Below are 14,922 nucleotides of genomic sequence, written 5' to 3'. Positions count from 1 at the left end.
GAAGGGCTGTTCCATGGAAGAGGGGTGAACTTGTCCATCGAGACTCCACAGAACAGAAAAAGAACCAAAAGGCTTGCTGTGGGTTTGGCCAGAGGCAAGAGGTGCTGCCGGGGGGAACCGGTGAGCCCTGAGGTCGCTTTGTACCTCCTAAGAGAGGCCCAGGGGACACACATGGCTGCCCTCAGGACCCTTTGAGACAGGCTGGGACCTGGCGCCTGGGACCCTCTGCTGCAGTGGTGGCACCTGGACAGACGTCTCCTCCGGCAACAGGATACTAAGAAACTATGAGGGGCTAAAAATACCTGCGTGCCTGCAGAGCTGGGGCAAATTATGGACAACGCAATACAAAAAGACCAAAAAAACCCAACTGCCGCTTCTGAAGGGCCGGGAGCAAACGCAGGGTCCTGGGCAGGCCCCCTGCACTCAACACCAGAGAGGGGCTGGGCGAACCCGCTAAGCCGCCCGGCCAGCCCGACCGCTGGACACACTCCTACCCTCATCCCATATAAGGAGCCAGCTCGCCTGCCCCTACACCCCCCAGGGAGTCAGCAAGGGAACCTGTTGTTCCTTCTCAGGCTTCCTGCCGCAGCAGGGGCCCCAGTAAAGCCTTGTCTGAATTTCTTGTCCGGCCTCTTGTCAATTTCTATTGATTGAGGAGGTCAAGAACCCTGGCCAGTAACACCTCAGTAACACCTTCCGGTTCCTATCTCAGAAAGCAGGGCCACATTAAGGCTTTCTGGACAGCGGGCTAAAATAAGAAGAGTGGGCAGGAGCTGTGGTGGTGAATTATTTTAAATGAGAAATAAAAGAAGGCAGAGCTCTTGCAAGCCCCGTGGAAGGGCTTCTGCTTTCCGTTCGCTGGTAGACAAGGGAGCTTTCCCCGCTGCCGGCCGGGTTGGCCGCTAGCCTGTGACACTCCCTTCCCTGCTGTTGAACGAGTGACTTTGCCCCACGTCTCCAGCGAGGACGCAGCCTCTTCCGAAGGCCGGAACTGCTTTGCCCTCTTCTCCCTTCCACCTCCCACGCGCTTCGCACAGGACGGGAGTCCAGGCGGGCATTTATTGGCTGGTGACCGAGGCATCATTTGCTCATTCCTTCATCAGCGTGAAGGTGTGCTTATCAGGTTGTGACGGGGATGGAGGTGGGGTCGGAGGTGCTTTGGGACCAGGTCCATCTCCGGTGCCTCCGCCGCCTTGTTCCCGGAGACGGAGCCCCGAGGACCGTGCAGATGCCTCCCTGCGGCCTCACCTGGGTAGATGCGGAAGAACCCCGTCGAGCTGCCGAAGTACTGCCAGGTCAGCGTCGGGTCTCTCCGGAAGTTCTCCACAAAGACAGGGTTCAAGGCTTCGGACATGTAGATTCCGTTCAGAATATCCGGGTCTGAAGGGTAAGATTATACGAGGAAGAGCAGGGGAAACGAGGTCAGTCTTCCCCCGCGGAACGCGCGCGCACACACTCGTGTGCCCACAGCCTGCAGCGACGCCACCCACGGCCGCTGTGCACTCCCGCCCTCCCCCTCCCCCTCCCCGGGGACGCCCGTGCGCTCCGGGCGGGGCTGCGGGCTGGGGTCCGGCGGGCACCTTTGTTGTAGACGTTGGCGTGCAGCTGCACGCTGCTCAGAGACGTGTTCACCGGCAGGTTGCCGAAGTGCGCGTTGGCCGCCAGCACGAACTCGGCCCCCAGCTCCACGGGGGCGCCGCTCGCGTCCTTCTCGTTGACGAGGGCAGCGTTGTAATAGTCAAACTAGAGCGACGGCAGGGAGACGGGAGGGCAGGGGGCCCAGGGAGGGGAAGGGGAGAGAGAGGGCGTCACGCGCGATGGGTATCGGACAGACTGAGCGCCACGTCCACGCTGGCGGAGGGTTCGGGGCAAATATCCATCCACACGTTGGATCGGATGGTTGATCCTTCTGGGTTTCGGTGTAAACTGTCTAGCTAACGGCTTCAGTCCCCACTTTGGCGTGTGTGGACGCAGCCAGCGGTGCAGACTGACAGGCGGACACGGATTCAGGGAGAGGTGGACAGACGGAGGCAGCCTGGCCAGCACCCCGAGATCTTGCGGGAGGGGGAGGGCTCCTGGGGGACAAAATGGGGGTCCCTGCAGGGGGCGGGGTTCCCTCTGAAGAGAAGGCCTGCCGCCTGGCCTCCGGCCAGCCATAAATGTCTCCTCAAATACTCACAGTGGTTCAGAATCAAACCTCTACAGCTTCATACAAACCTGTGCACATTGAAAGATAGAGCCGGGCCTCTGCAGTTCCCACCCCGTGTCCCATCCTCAGGTGACCCCAGCCCCCGGGGCGTTGGGACATCAGTCACCGTACCTCCCAGGGCTGTGGGGGCGGGAGGACTCACCACCAGGGATTCGTTGAATTTGTGGTTCAGGTCGGCCTCCTCGGCAGCCTCGACCAGATTCTGCGCGCGGGGACGGGAAGGGGAGAGTCGGTGGGGGAGGGAGGCCAGAGGCCCCGTAAGGTCCCCTCCCAGGGTCCACCCGCGAGAACCGGGGACAGCCTCTGGGACCAGCCCCTGCACACGATGCGCACAGTGACACTAGTCACAGAAGCCCGAAGGCAGGTGCACGTCACAGGGACAGGGAGCCAGTCTGGAAGGTGACACACGGAGTCCTTCCAGCTACGTGACATCGTGGGGAGGTGAGGCTAGGCACACAGCACGAAGGTCAGTGGTTGCCAGGGCTTTGTGGGGAGGCAAGGATGAGTAGCCGGCAAACAGGATTTCTTAGGGCAGTGAAACTACTCTGTATATGATCTCTGATGATGGAGACGCGTCGTCGTACATTTGTCCAAACCCCCGGAACGTACACCACCAAGAGTGAGCCCTCGTGCAGACTGCGGACCAGTATAGGTTCGTGGATTGTGCAAACACACCATCTGGTGGGCGTGTGGATAGTTTTGGGGAGGCTGTGTTTGTGGAGGCGGGCGGTGAATGGAAACTCTCTGTACTTCCTTCACAATTTTGCTGTCAACCTGAAACTGCTTTCAAAAATAGCCTATTACAATGTGTGCATGTGTATCTACCTCTCTCTCTCTGTATTCAGTCTGTACATATTCTGCAGCCAAAAGGTGGAATCAGCCAGCATCTGACCTTTTGTATCTGGAGTCTTTCACTCAGCAAAATGTTTTCAAGGTTCATCCATATTTTCACGTGTATCAGACATGTTTAACATGTATGCATTTCTTTTTATTTCTGAATAATATTCCATTGTATGGATATCCCACATTTCGTCTGTCTATTCATCGGTTGGTGGGCATTTGGGCGAAATCTCTCCATTTGTGACAAATCTGGATGAACCTGGAAGACATCAGGCCAGGTGAGCTCAGCCGGGTGCAGAAAAAGGCAAATATTGCCCAAAGGCACTTAACGTGTGGGCCTAAACTAGTCAAACTCCTAGAAACAGAGGGTAGAACGGTGGTTGCCAGGGTCTGAGGGAGGGTGAAATGGGTTCCGGTCAAGGGGTACAGAGTTTCAGTAATGCAAGATGAGTGAATTGTGGAGAACTGATGTACAGCAAGGTGGCTTAGGTGACAATATTGCAGGGTGTGCTTGACCTTTGCTAAGAGGGTAGTTCTTGGGTGTTCTCACCTCTCGTACAGAAAGAAAGAAAGGGGTGGGGAGGGAGGGAAGAAAGAAGGGAGGGAGGAAAATACCATTTATCCTTAATGCATTGTGTCCTTAATACAATTACTATTTGTGAGTGGTGGATAAGGTGGCTTGCTTGGCTGGGGTGACTGTTTCCCAGCGGATGTCATCAGGTTGTACATCTTAGTATACACAACTCTTGATTGTCAATTATACCTCAGTAAACCTGGGGGTGGGGGAAAGGAGACCAGAGCTCCTATCCTGGCTTTGCCAGGGGGAGCCGCTGCCCTCTGGGTCTCTATTTATACTCCCGTAAACTGGGCAGAGCAATCCTTGCTTCCCTGCTCATGACCCCCAATGCCGAGATGTGATGAAGACATTCCATGGGGCAAAGATTATTTTAGTGCCTCTTCCAGGCAATTTCCCCACGGGCACCCCCATAGAAGGGTCCGTGGCTGTGGCCCTGGAGGCACCCCCAGCAGGGAGCAGGGCCTCAAGCCTGGAGAAGGTCCACAGAGCAAGTGCCCCCTGGGTTGGTTTTCCACGTTGAGGCCGTGGGAAGGACGCGGTGCCCCTGGAGCCCCTGGAGCCCAGTGCCCTGGGCTCTGGATGTGTCTCAGGACCTCTTGTGCTCTGGCGCCAGGAGGGCCGGCACCTAAAGAGGAGCATCTCTGTGCCCCGGTGCCTGCACTCCGCCCAGACCAGCCGACTGAAGGAGGCGGGTGTTACTGCTGTGTTGGCTTCTCTGGGGGTCACAGCCTCCCCTGCTCTGGGCGGTCCCCAGGCATCCCTCATTGCTTCCTGACACTAAGACCCCCTGCCCTAAGCCTGCAGAGAAGAAGCTGCAAGTCGTCACAGGTGGGAAAGGGGGCCCCGGCAACCTGCGGGGAGTCGGGGAGATGGGCGGACACCGGTGAGGCTGCAGCCTGTCCCCCCACCATGGCCACCCTCGCCCATCCTCTGCACAGCCTCGGCCTCCCCTGTCCTGGCACACGGCACCTGCTGGCTTATACCAGCCAGGTCCCCACACGGGTCAGGGAAGCACCTCAGGCCGGAAGTGACACGTCCCGTTTCCACCAGGCCGAGCCAGGTGGCTGTGCAGTGACGAAACACCTGGGCCCTGAGCCCCCATCAGGGCAGCACTTGGGTGCCATGAGGGCAGGTCTGTGTGGCAGGAGGGGAGAGGCTGGGGGAGGGGGAGGAGAGAGGGAGTTCACATCACCCGCGCTCAGCCCGCTACGCCCCCACCAGTCACTCGGCCCGGGACTCCTGCGCTGCTCTGTCCCATCACTGAACCGGAGGTCCTGACGCTGGGTCCTTCTCAACACCGTGGGTTGACCCTCCAGCCCTGGATGCTGCTCCTTAAGGCAGGGTGCCCGCCCGGCCCTCCCCGCTCTCCCCTCTCCCCGCCACCCCGTCCTTTACAAGGGTCTTGTGGCTCACGGGCTACAGGGCAGGAGAAGGTGGTGTCGGGGGGCTCAGGGAGGGGATTCCGTGTCCGGGGTGGGCAGAGACCCCCAGCCCGCAGGCCCGAGCACCTGGACGGCCGCCACTTTCCTGCGGAGCATGGTCTCCATGGCCTCCGAGAACTTCTTCACCAGTGCCAAGCCATCCACCTCCTTGATCTTCAGACTGGGCTCCACGTCCTTGTATTTCTGTTCAGGGGACGTGGAGAGACACACGCCTGTGGTCTTGTACCCGGACATCCACCCCGGGCTGCCGGCGGCCCCCGCCCTTCCCACTGGTGCGTTCGCGCTGGGGCCAGGACGGCCCTCCATCCTCGTCAAACCTCCCCCAACAACCGACAAGAGACGCCTCTTATCGGATGTCCTCGATTCGCGCCCTTCAGAGGGAGGCTGAGGCCCAGAGAGGTCGTGAACTTGACCCAGGTCACACAGCCAGCGCGGGGGCCGCTCTCAGGGGCTGTGGGGCTCGTGGTGTCTGTGCCCCCCACGCGCTGCAGGGGTGGGTGCTGCCTGACTCTCGGCCAGTGGGCCTGGGGGCATTAAGAGGGCCGTGAGTCGCCATCTGGGCCCCCCGGGAGGCACTCCCTCACCGTGTGTCCTGGGTGCCACCTGGGCAGGGGTCACTCAGTTCCCCAAACTGTAAGATGCGTCACGTGCAAGGCTGTTACCCAGACGGCCACAGGGTGGGGGGAGCACGTGTGGGGTGGCGAGGGGACCCGGCATTGCTGCTGCGGCCCTGCGGCCAGGACGGCGGGCCCCCGGCCTGGGGGAGGGGACAAGCACGGCCATAAAAGCCGGAGGCTCCCCTTTCCGCGGCGCTGAGAAAGTGGTGCTGCAGCTGCACTGAGGCTTAGCTGGTGCGTGTTGATTGTATTGATTCTCAGCGACTCGCAGCAGGGCGGCGGCGCCACCCCCTGCACTGGCCTGGGAGTCGGGCGCCAGCGGGACGGGAGCTTGCGGGGCCGAGTGAGGAGCCGGCTGTCAGCCTGCGCACAGGGAGCTCGCTCCCGCCCAGGGGCCAGGCAGGGCCGGGCTGGACTCACCGGCCCGGCGGCAGGTTGAGCACCGGGTGGGCGGCTCTCCGGCCCCCAGGCAGCAGGCCTGTGTCCGGCCCGCCCGCTCCCCCTCCCCTTGGCTCCTCACCCCGCCGTCTCGTCCCCCGATCCCATCCAGGCGCGGGCTTCCCGGGCCCCTGAGCTGACACTGCGCTCCTGGCCACCCAACCGTACTGGCCCCCACGCCCCCCGACTTGCTCTGTGTCTTGGGCAAATCATTCCCTTCCCTGGGCCTCAGTTTCCCTATCTGAAACGGGGATTGGATTAGATGACCCCCAAGAGCCCTCACACACAGACATCCTGCTTCTCCACCAGGACAGCTTACAGCCCAGCTGCCCTGGGGGCCTCAGGGTGAGGGGGGCGGTCACTGACCTTCTGCAGCAGGAGGGAGCCCGAGTACTTGGTGACAGTGTCATACAGGTCCCCGCCGAAGGTGTCCGCCCACAGCTTCACCCTGCAGGACGGCGGGAGTAGGTGTGCGTGCCCTCACGCGTGAGCACACACACGGAGCCACACGCAGCCATGCGCACACGCAGGAGGCAAGTGTCGACGTGCAGAGACACCCACCGACGCACATATACAAACACGCAGGGACACACATAACACACACACACGCACAGGCCCACATGCAATCACACACACTGACGTACACCCAGGGAAACACACCAGCAGCTGTGGTCCCTCCCGGCCAGGGCAGGGACCCAGAGGACCCGTCAGGCTTGGCAGCTACACTGTGATCCCGACACCCTTGGCTGGGGGGCAGGGGCTGACCGCCCAGAGCCAAGCCTACCCCCCGCCCCCAGAGAGCTGGAGAAGAAGCGACGAGGCCGGGGTTGACCAGGCAGGGTGGGGGACCCCGAGGACTCACACAGCTGCAGCTCCTCGGCCAGTCGCCCCCCAGTCGCCCTGCACAGGCAGCGTGAGGCAGGGAGGCCGAGGCTCTGAGCCGAGTCTGAGAGGCCGGGGCCGGCGGGCGGGGAGGAGGAGGCAGCCTCACGGGGAGACCCGTCCCCACAAGTGCCCCAGGATCCCGCGCTTGGCTGGGGGTGGGGAGGCCACGCGGGGCTGTGCCTGAGCCTCTCGAGATGGAGCAGAAGGCGTTTCCCCACGTGATCACGCCAAGGTCAGCATTCGTTCGGTCACTCGACCGGCCATTACCGAGGCCCTACTAGGTGCTGGGCATTGCGCGCGGGCATATGAGCCGTGCCCCATCCTCGCCTTTGTGGACCAGTTAGTTAGAGCGACAGAGGGCGCGATCCACGTTTGAAGGGGCACCATCGAAGCTGGGGGAGGGGTGGTGGTGGTCAGGGAAGGCTTCCTGGCAGAGGTGGGCTCTGACTCAGTGTTGAAGTCTGGGAGAGCCTCCCCCATCAAAGAGCCTCGGCAGAGAACTCTAGGTAGAGAGGACAGAGGAGCTTGGAGGGGGTCAAAAACTGGAACAGGGGTGAACCAACCTGACTCCACAGTGGATCTGTTTCTTTTATTTTAACCCTTGTATTCTATTGCTTTTGCTACAAGTTAAGAATGTTGCTATAGCCTGAAATATACAGGACAGCCCATTCTCAAGACTCTGACCTTTAAAGGTGTAACACTTTTCATGCACATAGAGATAAAAAGTTGCAGAAGAGAGAGTAACTTTTGCCTTGTTGGAGATTTTTCTTTTTTTGGCTGAGAGGCACCCCCTCCAGGGATTGAACCCAGGCCACAGCAGTGAAAGCACCAAGTCCTAACCACTGGGCCACCAGGGAATTTCCTTGTTGGAGGTTTATAGGAACATCATGACCTGAGCTATGTAGACGATTCCGGCACCGATAAGTTGGCAACAACGAACCACACCGCCTCCCCTTTTAGTATAAAAGCAGCCTGAATTCTAACCCGGGTGAGATGGGTCTTTGGGACTCTGGTCCACCACCCTCTCGGTCTGCTGACTTTCTGAATAGAGTCGCCATTTCTTTGCCCCAACGACCTGTCTCTCGATTGACTGGCCTGTTGTGTGGCGAGCAGGACGAGCTTGGACTTGGTAACAAAGTGACTTCCAGGTCTCCAGCTGGGGTGGTGGAGCCGATGGTGGTATTACTGAATTAAATTAAGACTATCAGGACGACCGGGGAACACGCTGGGGAGGGCAGAGGTGATGCGTGCAGCTTGGGAGAGGCAGGAGGTGCGGTCCCTGCAGCAGGGCTACCGGGTGCCGTGGGGCAGCTGTGAACTGCCCGGCTCCGGAAGGCACCCAACACATTGCATCTTTTTTTTTTTTTGCGGGAGGGTGTGGGGGTGTGGACCATTTTAAAAGTCTTATTGAACTTGTTACAATATTGCTTCTGTTTTATGTTTCAGTTTTTTGGCTGCAAGGCCCCGGCCAGGGATGGAACCCGCATCCCCCCACCCCCACCCCGGGCACCGGAAGGTGAAGTCTTAACCACTGGACCGCCAGGTAAGTGCCTCGTATCGTATCTGGAAAGACACAAACTTGAATTTAAAAGCTCCAGTGATGTTCAGGAAGAGAAGCCCGCCGTGGCAACCGTACGTGGGTCTGGCGGGTGGAGTCAGGGCCGAGGGTTACTGGCCGGTGGGTGGGAGCTGGGTGGCCGACGGGCTCACAAGGAGGGGCTGTTGGCCGAGAGGGTCTGCGAGCGAACGACAAACCCCGGGAAGCAGCGGCGCTCCCGCGGCAGACGGCAGGAGAGGGGCGTTAGAGGGAGACCGAGGTTAACGTGGGTGCCCCAGCAGAGCCGGGAGAGCATTGAGGCTCAAGAGAAAAGGAGAGCCGAGCGGCCAGAGCAGCCCAGGAGGTGAAGCCAGGAGTGTGTGCTGGGCCGGGCGGGGAGATCTTGGGGGATCCCGGTGGGAACAGATTTGGGAGGCGGGAGAAGCCGGGCAGGCCGAGGAGGCTGAGCCCTGAGTGGGAGGGCGAGGCGTGCGGGAGATGCCGGTCTCGGGGTGGGGGGCGCAGAAAGACTGGGAAGGATTCGCCGGGGGGCAGGGATCAGGAACCCGGGGGAGGTCAGGCTCCAGGGTGGCGGGCGAGTGCAGACACGGGCGCGGCTGTGGGCCCTCCCCTCGGCGGACGCTCGGGCTCCCCGTGGGGCCGGTGCCCTCTACGCAGGCCTGGGCTCCAGCCGCGTCTGGCCGGCGCCCAGCCTGTCCCTGGAGCTTGCCTGCGCTATTAGCTGGGGTGCGCTCCGGGGACGAAGGTTATTCTCAACACCTCCCTCCACGATGAAGAGTTCAGGCTGGCAGTGGGCGTGGAGGCGAGGTCCCAGCCAGGCCGCCTCGAGTTCAAGTCTGGCACTGCCATTTGCCGGCTGCGTGAGTGTGGGGCGGCCGTCTAACCCCTCTGAGCTCGTTCCCTCTGCTGCAGAGTCAGGAGGCCATTCCCCACCTCGCTGTGTGGACTGGAGGGTCACCTGCGGGGCGCCTGGCGGCACCAGGCCTGTAACGGCTAGAGGTGGGAGCCCTCGGTGGGGACAGAGCCGCTCAAAGCCCGCGCTTAGCTCAGCTCCACACACACAAACGCCAGGCGTGCGTGGGGCTGCAGGCCCCCCTCTGCGAGACACGAGGCTGGCAACGGCCTGACTGTCCTCCCGGGCTCAGGTGTGATGAGCAGGCAGCCCCTTGAGTCCAGAATGTTCTGCTCCCACACGGGTCACAACTGTCTTTGGCGGAACCGAAGACCAGACATGCCCAGCGAGTCGCACGTCGAGTTAAATTATTCCAATGTGTGAAGGCCCGATAGCTTCCCTGGAGCTGGGCTTAGTGACAGGATGTAGTCCTGGGGCCCGGAGGGAGGCAGGCAGGGGTAGCAGGGGGATGGAGACCCCTCCCTGGCCCCTCCGCTCCTTCTCCAGCTGCCTCGTCCTGCGACCGCCCTGGAAGGAGCCTCGGCCTCAGGGGCTGCGGACACTGCCTGCCGTCCCGGGGGGAGCGTGGCCCCCTGTGATCGGCTCCCCTAGGACCGTCAGGCGTCCGGGCAGGGGATGAGGGTAGGGCCCCATATGGCAGAGATTTGGGGCAGAGCAGAGGCCAGTGAAGACAAGGTCTTCACAGCAAGACGGGGGGGCGGGCAGCCGGGCCCTGGGAGAGCCCGGAGGCTGGGGGAGGCCGAGGATTGAGGTCGGCCGGGGAGGGGAGGGGGGGAGGGTTTATGGGTGGGGGTGCGCTTGAGGCTTACGTTTCCGGAGGAATCCTGGCCTGGCCCCGCGCGGGGGACAGGGACGTGCTGCACAGCAGGCACAAGGCGACCGCCGTCTTCCGCAGGGAGGCCCAGGCCTGTGGCCGCTGGTGGGAGGGCATCCTGCCGTGGGTGGAGCTGGGCTCCGGGTGGGCCCTGGGGGATCTGGGCAAGGCGCCCCTGCTGGGGTCAGGCCGGGAGAGGAAAGAGCAGCCTCGGACCCCGAGCCCCGTCTGCCCAGATCCCCGGCACGGCCCCGAGCCTTCTGTCTTCCGGGTCGGGGCCAGCCTGGGGTTCCTCAGCCCCCAGTCGGGTCCTGGCTGCAGTGCCCGGTGTGTGGGGGGTCCCTTCTCTGCCCGGCAGAGGGGCCGCCCGACCTGAGCAGCAGGTTCCAGGAGAGCGGCTGGTGGGAGAAGGTGTGACCAAGCGAACTGGTTAATCCACCGGCCTCCCCGCTAATCCCCGCCTGACAGCGGGAGGGCGGCGGCGGCGACTTTGCGGGATTAGCCTGGTTTCAGAAGGCAGGCTGGCTCGCCCCACGAGGGTCAGAGCGCAGCCTCCTGCGTTAAAGAGGCAGACCCGTCCCTGGGGAGCACCCTTCCGCGGTGACGCCGGCCCTGGACGCGCGCCCGGCTCTGCGACTTCCCAGGAGCTGTGGCAGACCCTCTCCTTATACCTCAGACCGCTCCCGGGGGTCAGTGTCAGCACCCCTGTTGGCTTGGGGAGACTAGCGGACGGTGGGGGGAGGCTAGCGGACGGTGGGGGGGCCTGTGCCGGCTCCTGCACGTCAAAGGTAACGCCCGCAGCCCGTGGCCTCACCTCCCCCACGCCTCACCTGCCCCGGTTCCAGGCTGGGGACCCATTTTCCGGGAAGCTCCAGGCCCCCCCCTTCCCCCAACCCTTGTATGGAATGAGCGCCTGACGCATGAGAAAGGAAGACAGCGCAAAGCCCCGCTGGTCAAGGCCTCCGTCCGTCTGCATTTCAGCTTCTCCTCCGGCCGATGTCCCCTCTGACGGGTGTGCTGGAGGGGCCCTGGGCCTTGGGGGTCCAGCTAAGAGGAATCCAGTGGGGAAACAGTTTGGCTCGTGCAGCCGCCTAGACAGCTGTGTGCAGCCATCCAGGGCAGGGCGGCCCCAGGGACACTCACTGCCTGCCTGCGGGGCTGCTGGCCTCGTGGCAGGACACCCAGCTGCCGCGTGACTGCCCCGCGGTGCCCCGGGGGGGGGGACGGAAAAAAGGCCACAAGCCGGTCCACGGAAGATTCTTCCAAAGACGGAGGCTGCCAGCAGAGGACCTGGTTCTCACCGGGGCCCGGCTGCCCTGTTAGGAGGTGGTTGATGTTGAATGTCCATAATTATAAACACGCCACACGCTGTCCCCTCTTCCGACGGGAATTACACGTGACAGAATTTGATCAGAATTCTTATGTCTGTGGGTCCAAACTGGCGCTAGCACCCCGTGAGGTCACGGTCCACGCCTTCCACAAGTCAGAGGGCTTCTTGGTGTATCTTGTCCTGACGGAACCTGCTGGTTCCTGCATAGGAACATGGTAACATGCAGTTACCATGTACCCCTCCTGCACACACACACCCTACACACACACACCCCTGCACACATCCCTCCTGCACACACACCCCTCCTGCACACACACACCCTGCACACACACACCCCTGCACACACCCTTGCACTGCAATGCTTGGTGAGCACCCACATGTCCTCTGAGCAATGGAAGGACAGACAGATGGAAGGAATAAGGGCTCCAGGCTTAGTTCCACAGCAGAGGAGGAAAGGTCAGTCGTTCCCATCATTCCACGTCAATTTTCCTTCCTTCATCCAGCAACTATGAACACACACAGCTGTACTGCAGGCCCTGTACCCAGGCTCAGTCTCCCCGATCGCTGAATCCCTCACCCCCGTGCTCCAGGGGACGGCGAGGTGCACAGGTTGTGGTGCAGGGATGTGTGTCGACAAAATGTCAACGATCACATCAGGGGTTTCACGACATTTTCTTTAGCAACTGGGTCCTCTCTTCCAAAGACATCTTTGCAGAAGTCCAAGGAGGCTATTCCGCTCACTGACAACCCCTTCCTCTGGCTGCCCCGCACCAACCTCGGGGCCAGCCGTGACTCCTCTTTCTCGGGCCGGCTCTGCCTCGTGACCGCATCCGGAGCTCGCCCACGGCTGCCCAGCCCAGGCCCCCGGGCCCCGGCCAGCCCGGCTCCTTCCCTGGCTCACAGCAGTGTCCTGCCCTCTGCGCACGCCTCGCGCCTCCTCTTTGGTGTCCAGGCTCCTGCCCCCCCCACGGGGGTCGTCTGCATGGACCACTCAGCCGGGTCCAGTGCGGAGCCAGCAGGAGCCTGGAGAGGGCAGGCCCATCCCAGGCCAGCCCAGCACTACCGCTCCTCTTCGCGGGCCGCCCCTGCAGGGCTTCCCCCTGTACTAGTCAGGGTTCGACAGAGAACCGGAGCCGCTAGGATGTGTCTAGCGAGGGAAACAGGTTTATCGCAGGGCATGCGCTCTCAAGATTGCGGGGCCGACCGAGCCTCAGGCGCTGTAGCCAGGGACGTGGAGAGCGGTGGTGTCATTGGGGTCCAAAGACCTGACAGCTGGAGACCTCCGAGAGCCGCCACGTTTCCATTCAAGTCCAAAGGAAGGAAAAGGCGATGTCCCAGCTGAAAGGCTGTCAGGCAGGAGTCTGTCTTACTTGCAGGAGGGGTCACCCTTTGTTCCAGTGAGAGCCTCAACTGATTGGGCGTGGTCCACTCACACCAGGGAGGGCAATCTGCTTTACTTGAGTCTATAGATTGATTGATTGATTGATTTTTCTTCTTTTTTTTTTTTTTTTGCCACACTGCACAGCATGTTCCCTGACTAGGGATCGAACCTGGGCCCCCTGCAGTGGGAAAGCAGTTTTAACTACTGGACTGCCAGGGAAGTCCCGAGTCTCTAGATTTATAGACTATAGACTCTTCGTCTCGTCCAGAGCACACCCTCATGGTCACAGCCAGCATGATGTTTGAGCAAACATTTGGTGCCTGTGGCCCCGTCAAGTTGACACACGGAATTGACCATCACACCCCCTTTAGACTCCAGGGGTAACTGCTTCCTTCCCACGGCTTGGAAGGAAGTTACAGCTCAGCTGCTCCTAAGCCCCGGGTTACTCTGTGTGCCCTCCTCTCCATTCGTACGTTTGAAAAGAAACTTTTCCCCAATTATCCCATTATGAGCGTCCCGCCTGTTTCCTGCAGGGCCTCTGACAGCTGGTCTCCTGACTCTGCCCTTACCCCTCTTCCGTCCATTCTAAACCCAGCCACTGAGAGTCCTTTTTTCCCTTTCTTTAAATTTTATTTGTTTATTTATTTATGACTGCGTTGGGTCTTTGTTTCTGTGCGAGGACTTTTCTCTAGTTGCGGCGAGCGGGTCATCGTGGTGCGCGGGCCTCTCACTATCGCGGCCCCTCCCGTTGCGGAGCACAGGCTCCAGACGCGCAGGCGCAGCGGCCACGGCTCACGGGCCCAGCCGCTCCGCGGCACGTGGGATCTTCCCGGACCGGGGCACGAACCTGCGTCCCCTGCGTCGGCAGGCGGATTCTCAACCACTGCGCCACCAGGGAAGCCCTGCGAGTCCTTTTAAAGTCGGCCCACGTCACTCTGCTCAGAAGCCCCAGCAGCTGCCCGCCTTCCTGAGAGTAAAAGTCAAAGCTTGTACTGCAGCCGCAGAGCCATGGCGAGCTGCGCCTGCCTAGCTCCCTGGCCGACGACCCGCTGCCCGCCCTCACTACGGGCCCACGGCGGCTCCAGCGGTGGCCTGAGTCCCCTCTGTGGCTCTGCCTGGCCTCTGTCCCTGTGTTCCCAGCAGGACTTGGTCGGTCGGTCGGGCCCTGGCAGGAGGGACGGCACACGTGAGTTGATTTGGGGAGAGTTTAGTAAAGGGAGTCTTCACAGCTGTGTGGAGAGTGTATTAGGGAAACCCCGGGCACGGCAAACTCCTGGGGCTGCTTCATCGGGAAGCAGCGGAAGGCGATCCCCGGGCCTGAGCGCCTGGATGGAGTGAGCTGTCGCAAGGGACCTGGGCCTGCAGCGGGGCGGGGGGGGGGGCAGCCGCCCACAGAGCCCCACGCCCCGCTCCATCTCCCGCGGCTGCGCCCTGTGAAAGCCGCTGAGCCAGACGCCCTGCGGAGCCCACCAGCCCGCCTCCCGGGGCCGAGAGAAGACGAGACGTCCAGAACGACACCTTGACTCAAAACCTCGGCCTCCATAATGAGAACGTTCTGGAATCCCATAGGGGTGGCGCACAGCTTTGTGAACTCACCGAACCCACCAGCCTGTGCTTTAACGTGGTGAAGTCTATGGCGTGCGAATTACATTTCAACTGCAATGAGCCCCCTTTTCATTGCTGACGCCGTCCTGGCCGTAGGGTCTGAAACATCACCTGCCCCTGACGTCTCTCACCCCTCTTCCGGCACCTCCTCCTTGGCGGCTCTGCCATCAGACAGCACGTACGGGGTTTTCCCCACGTCTCGTGTCCACGGCGCTTCCTCCGTGGCGGTGTGGCCTCCGTGGGGGCAGGGACTGTGGTCGGACCTGTCCCTGCTGAGCGCCTGCCACCCCCTGAAACAGTGTCCGGCTCAGGG

The 14,922-nt window shown here is 61.5% G+C and overlaps 1 protein-coding gene across 1 annotated transcript in view; it reads right to left on the bottom strand.

The window, feature by feature from the left end:
- CACNA2D4 (calcium voltage-gated channel auxiliary subunit alpha2delta 4) overlaps positions 1-11,151 on the bottom strand; it is an 81,478-nt gene extending 70,327 nt beyond the window's left edge. Inside the window, exons 1-7 of the mRNA XM_059081448.2 lie at positions 11,124-11,151; positions 10,289-10,691; positions 6,490-6,571; positions 5,135-5,251; positions 2,352-2,411; positions 1,581-1,743; positions 1,249-1,380 (exon numbers count right to left, since the gene is read on the bottom strand). Of these exons, the coding sequence (XP_058937431.1) occupies positions 1,249-1,380; positions 1,581-1,743; positions 2,352-2,411; positions 5,135-5,251; positions 6,490-6,571; positions 10,289-10,691; positions 11,124-11,151 (985 nt within the window). The remainder of the gene's footprint in view (positions 1-1,248; positions 1,381-1,580; positions 1,744-2,351; positions 2,412-5,134; positions 5,252-6,489; positions 6,572-10,288; positions 10,692-11,123) is intronic.
- Positions 11,152-14,922: the final 3,771 nt, after the last annotated feature.

This window comes from Kogia breviceps, chromosome 12 (genome assembly GCF_026419965.1).
Source record: "Kogia breviceps isolate mKogBre1 chromosome 12, mKogBre1 haplotype 1, whole genome shotgun sequence".
Taxonomy (NCBI): Eukaryota; Metazoa; Chordata; class Mammalia; order Artiodactyla; family Physeteridae; genus Kogia; species Kogia breviceps.
Note: the sequence above shows the minus strand (reverse complement) of the source record. Positions and strands in the feature narration are given on the sequence as shown.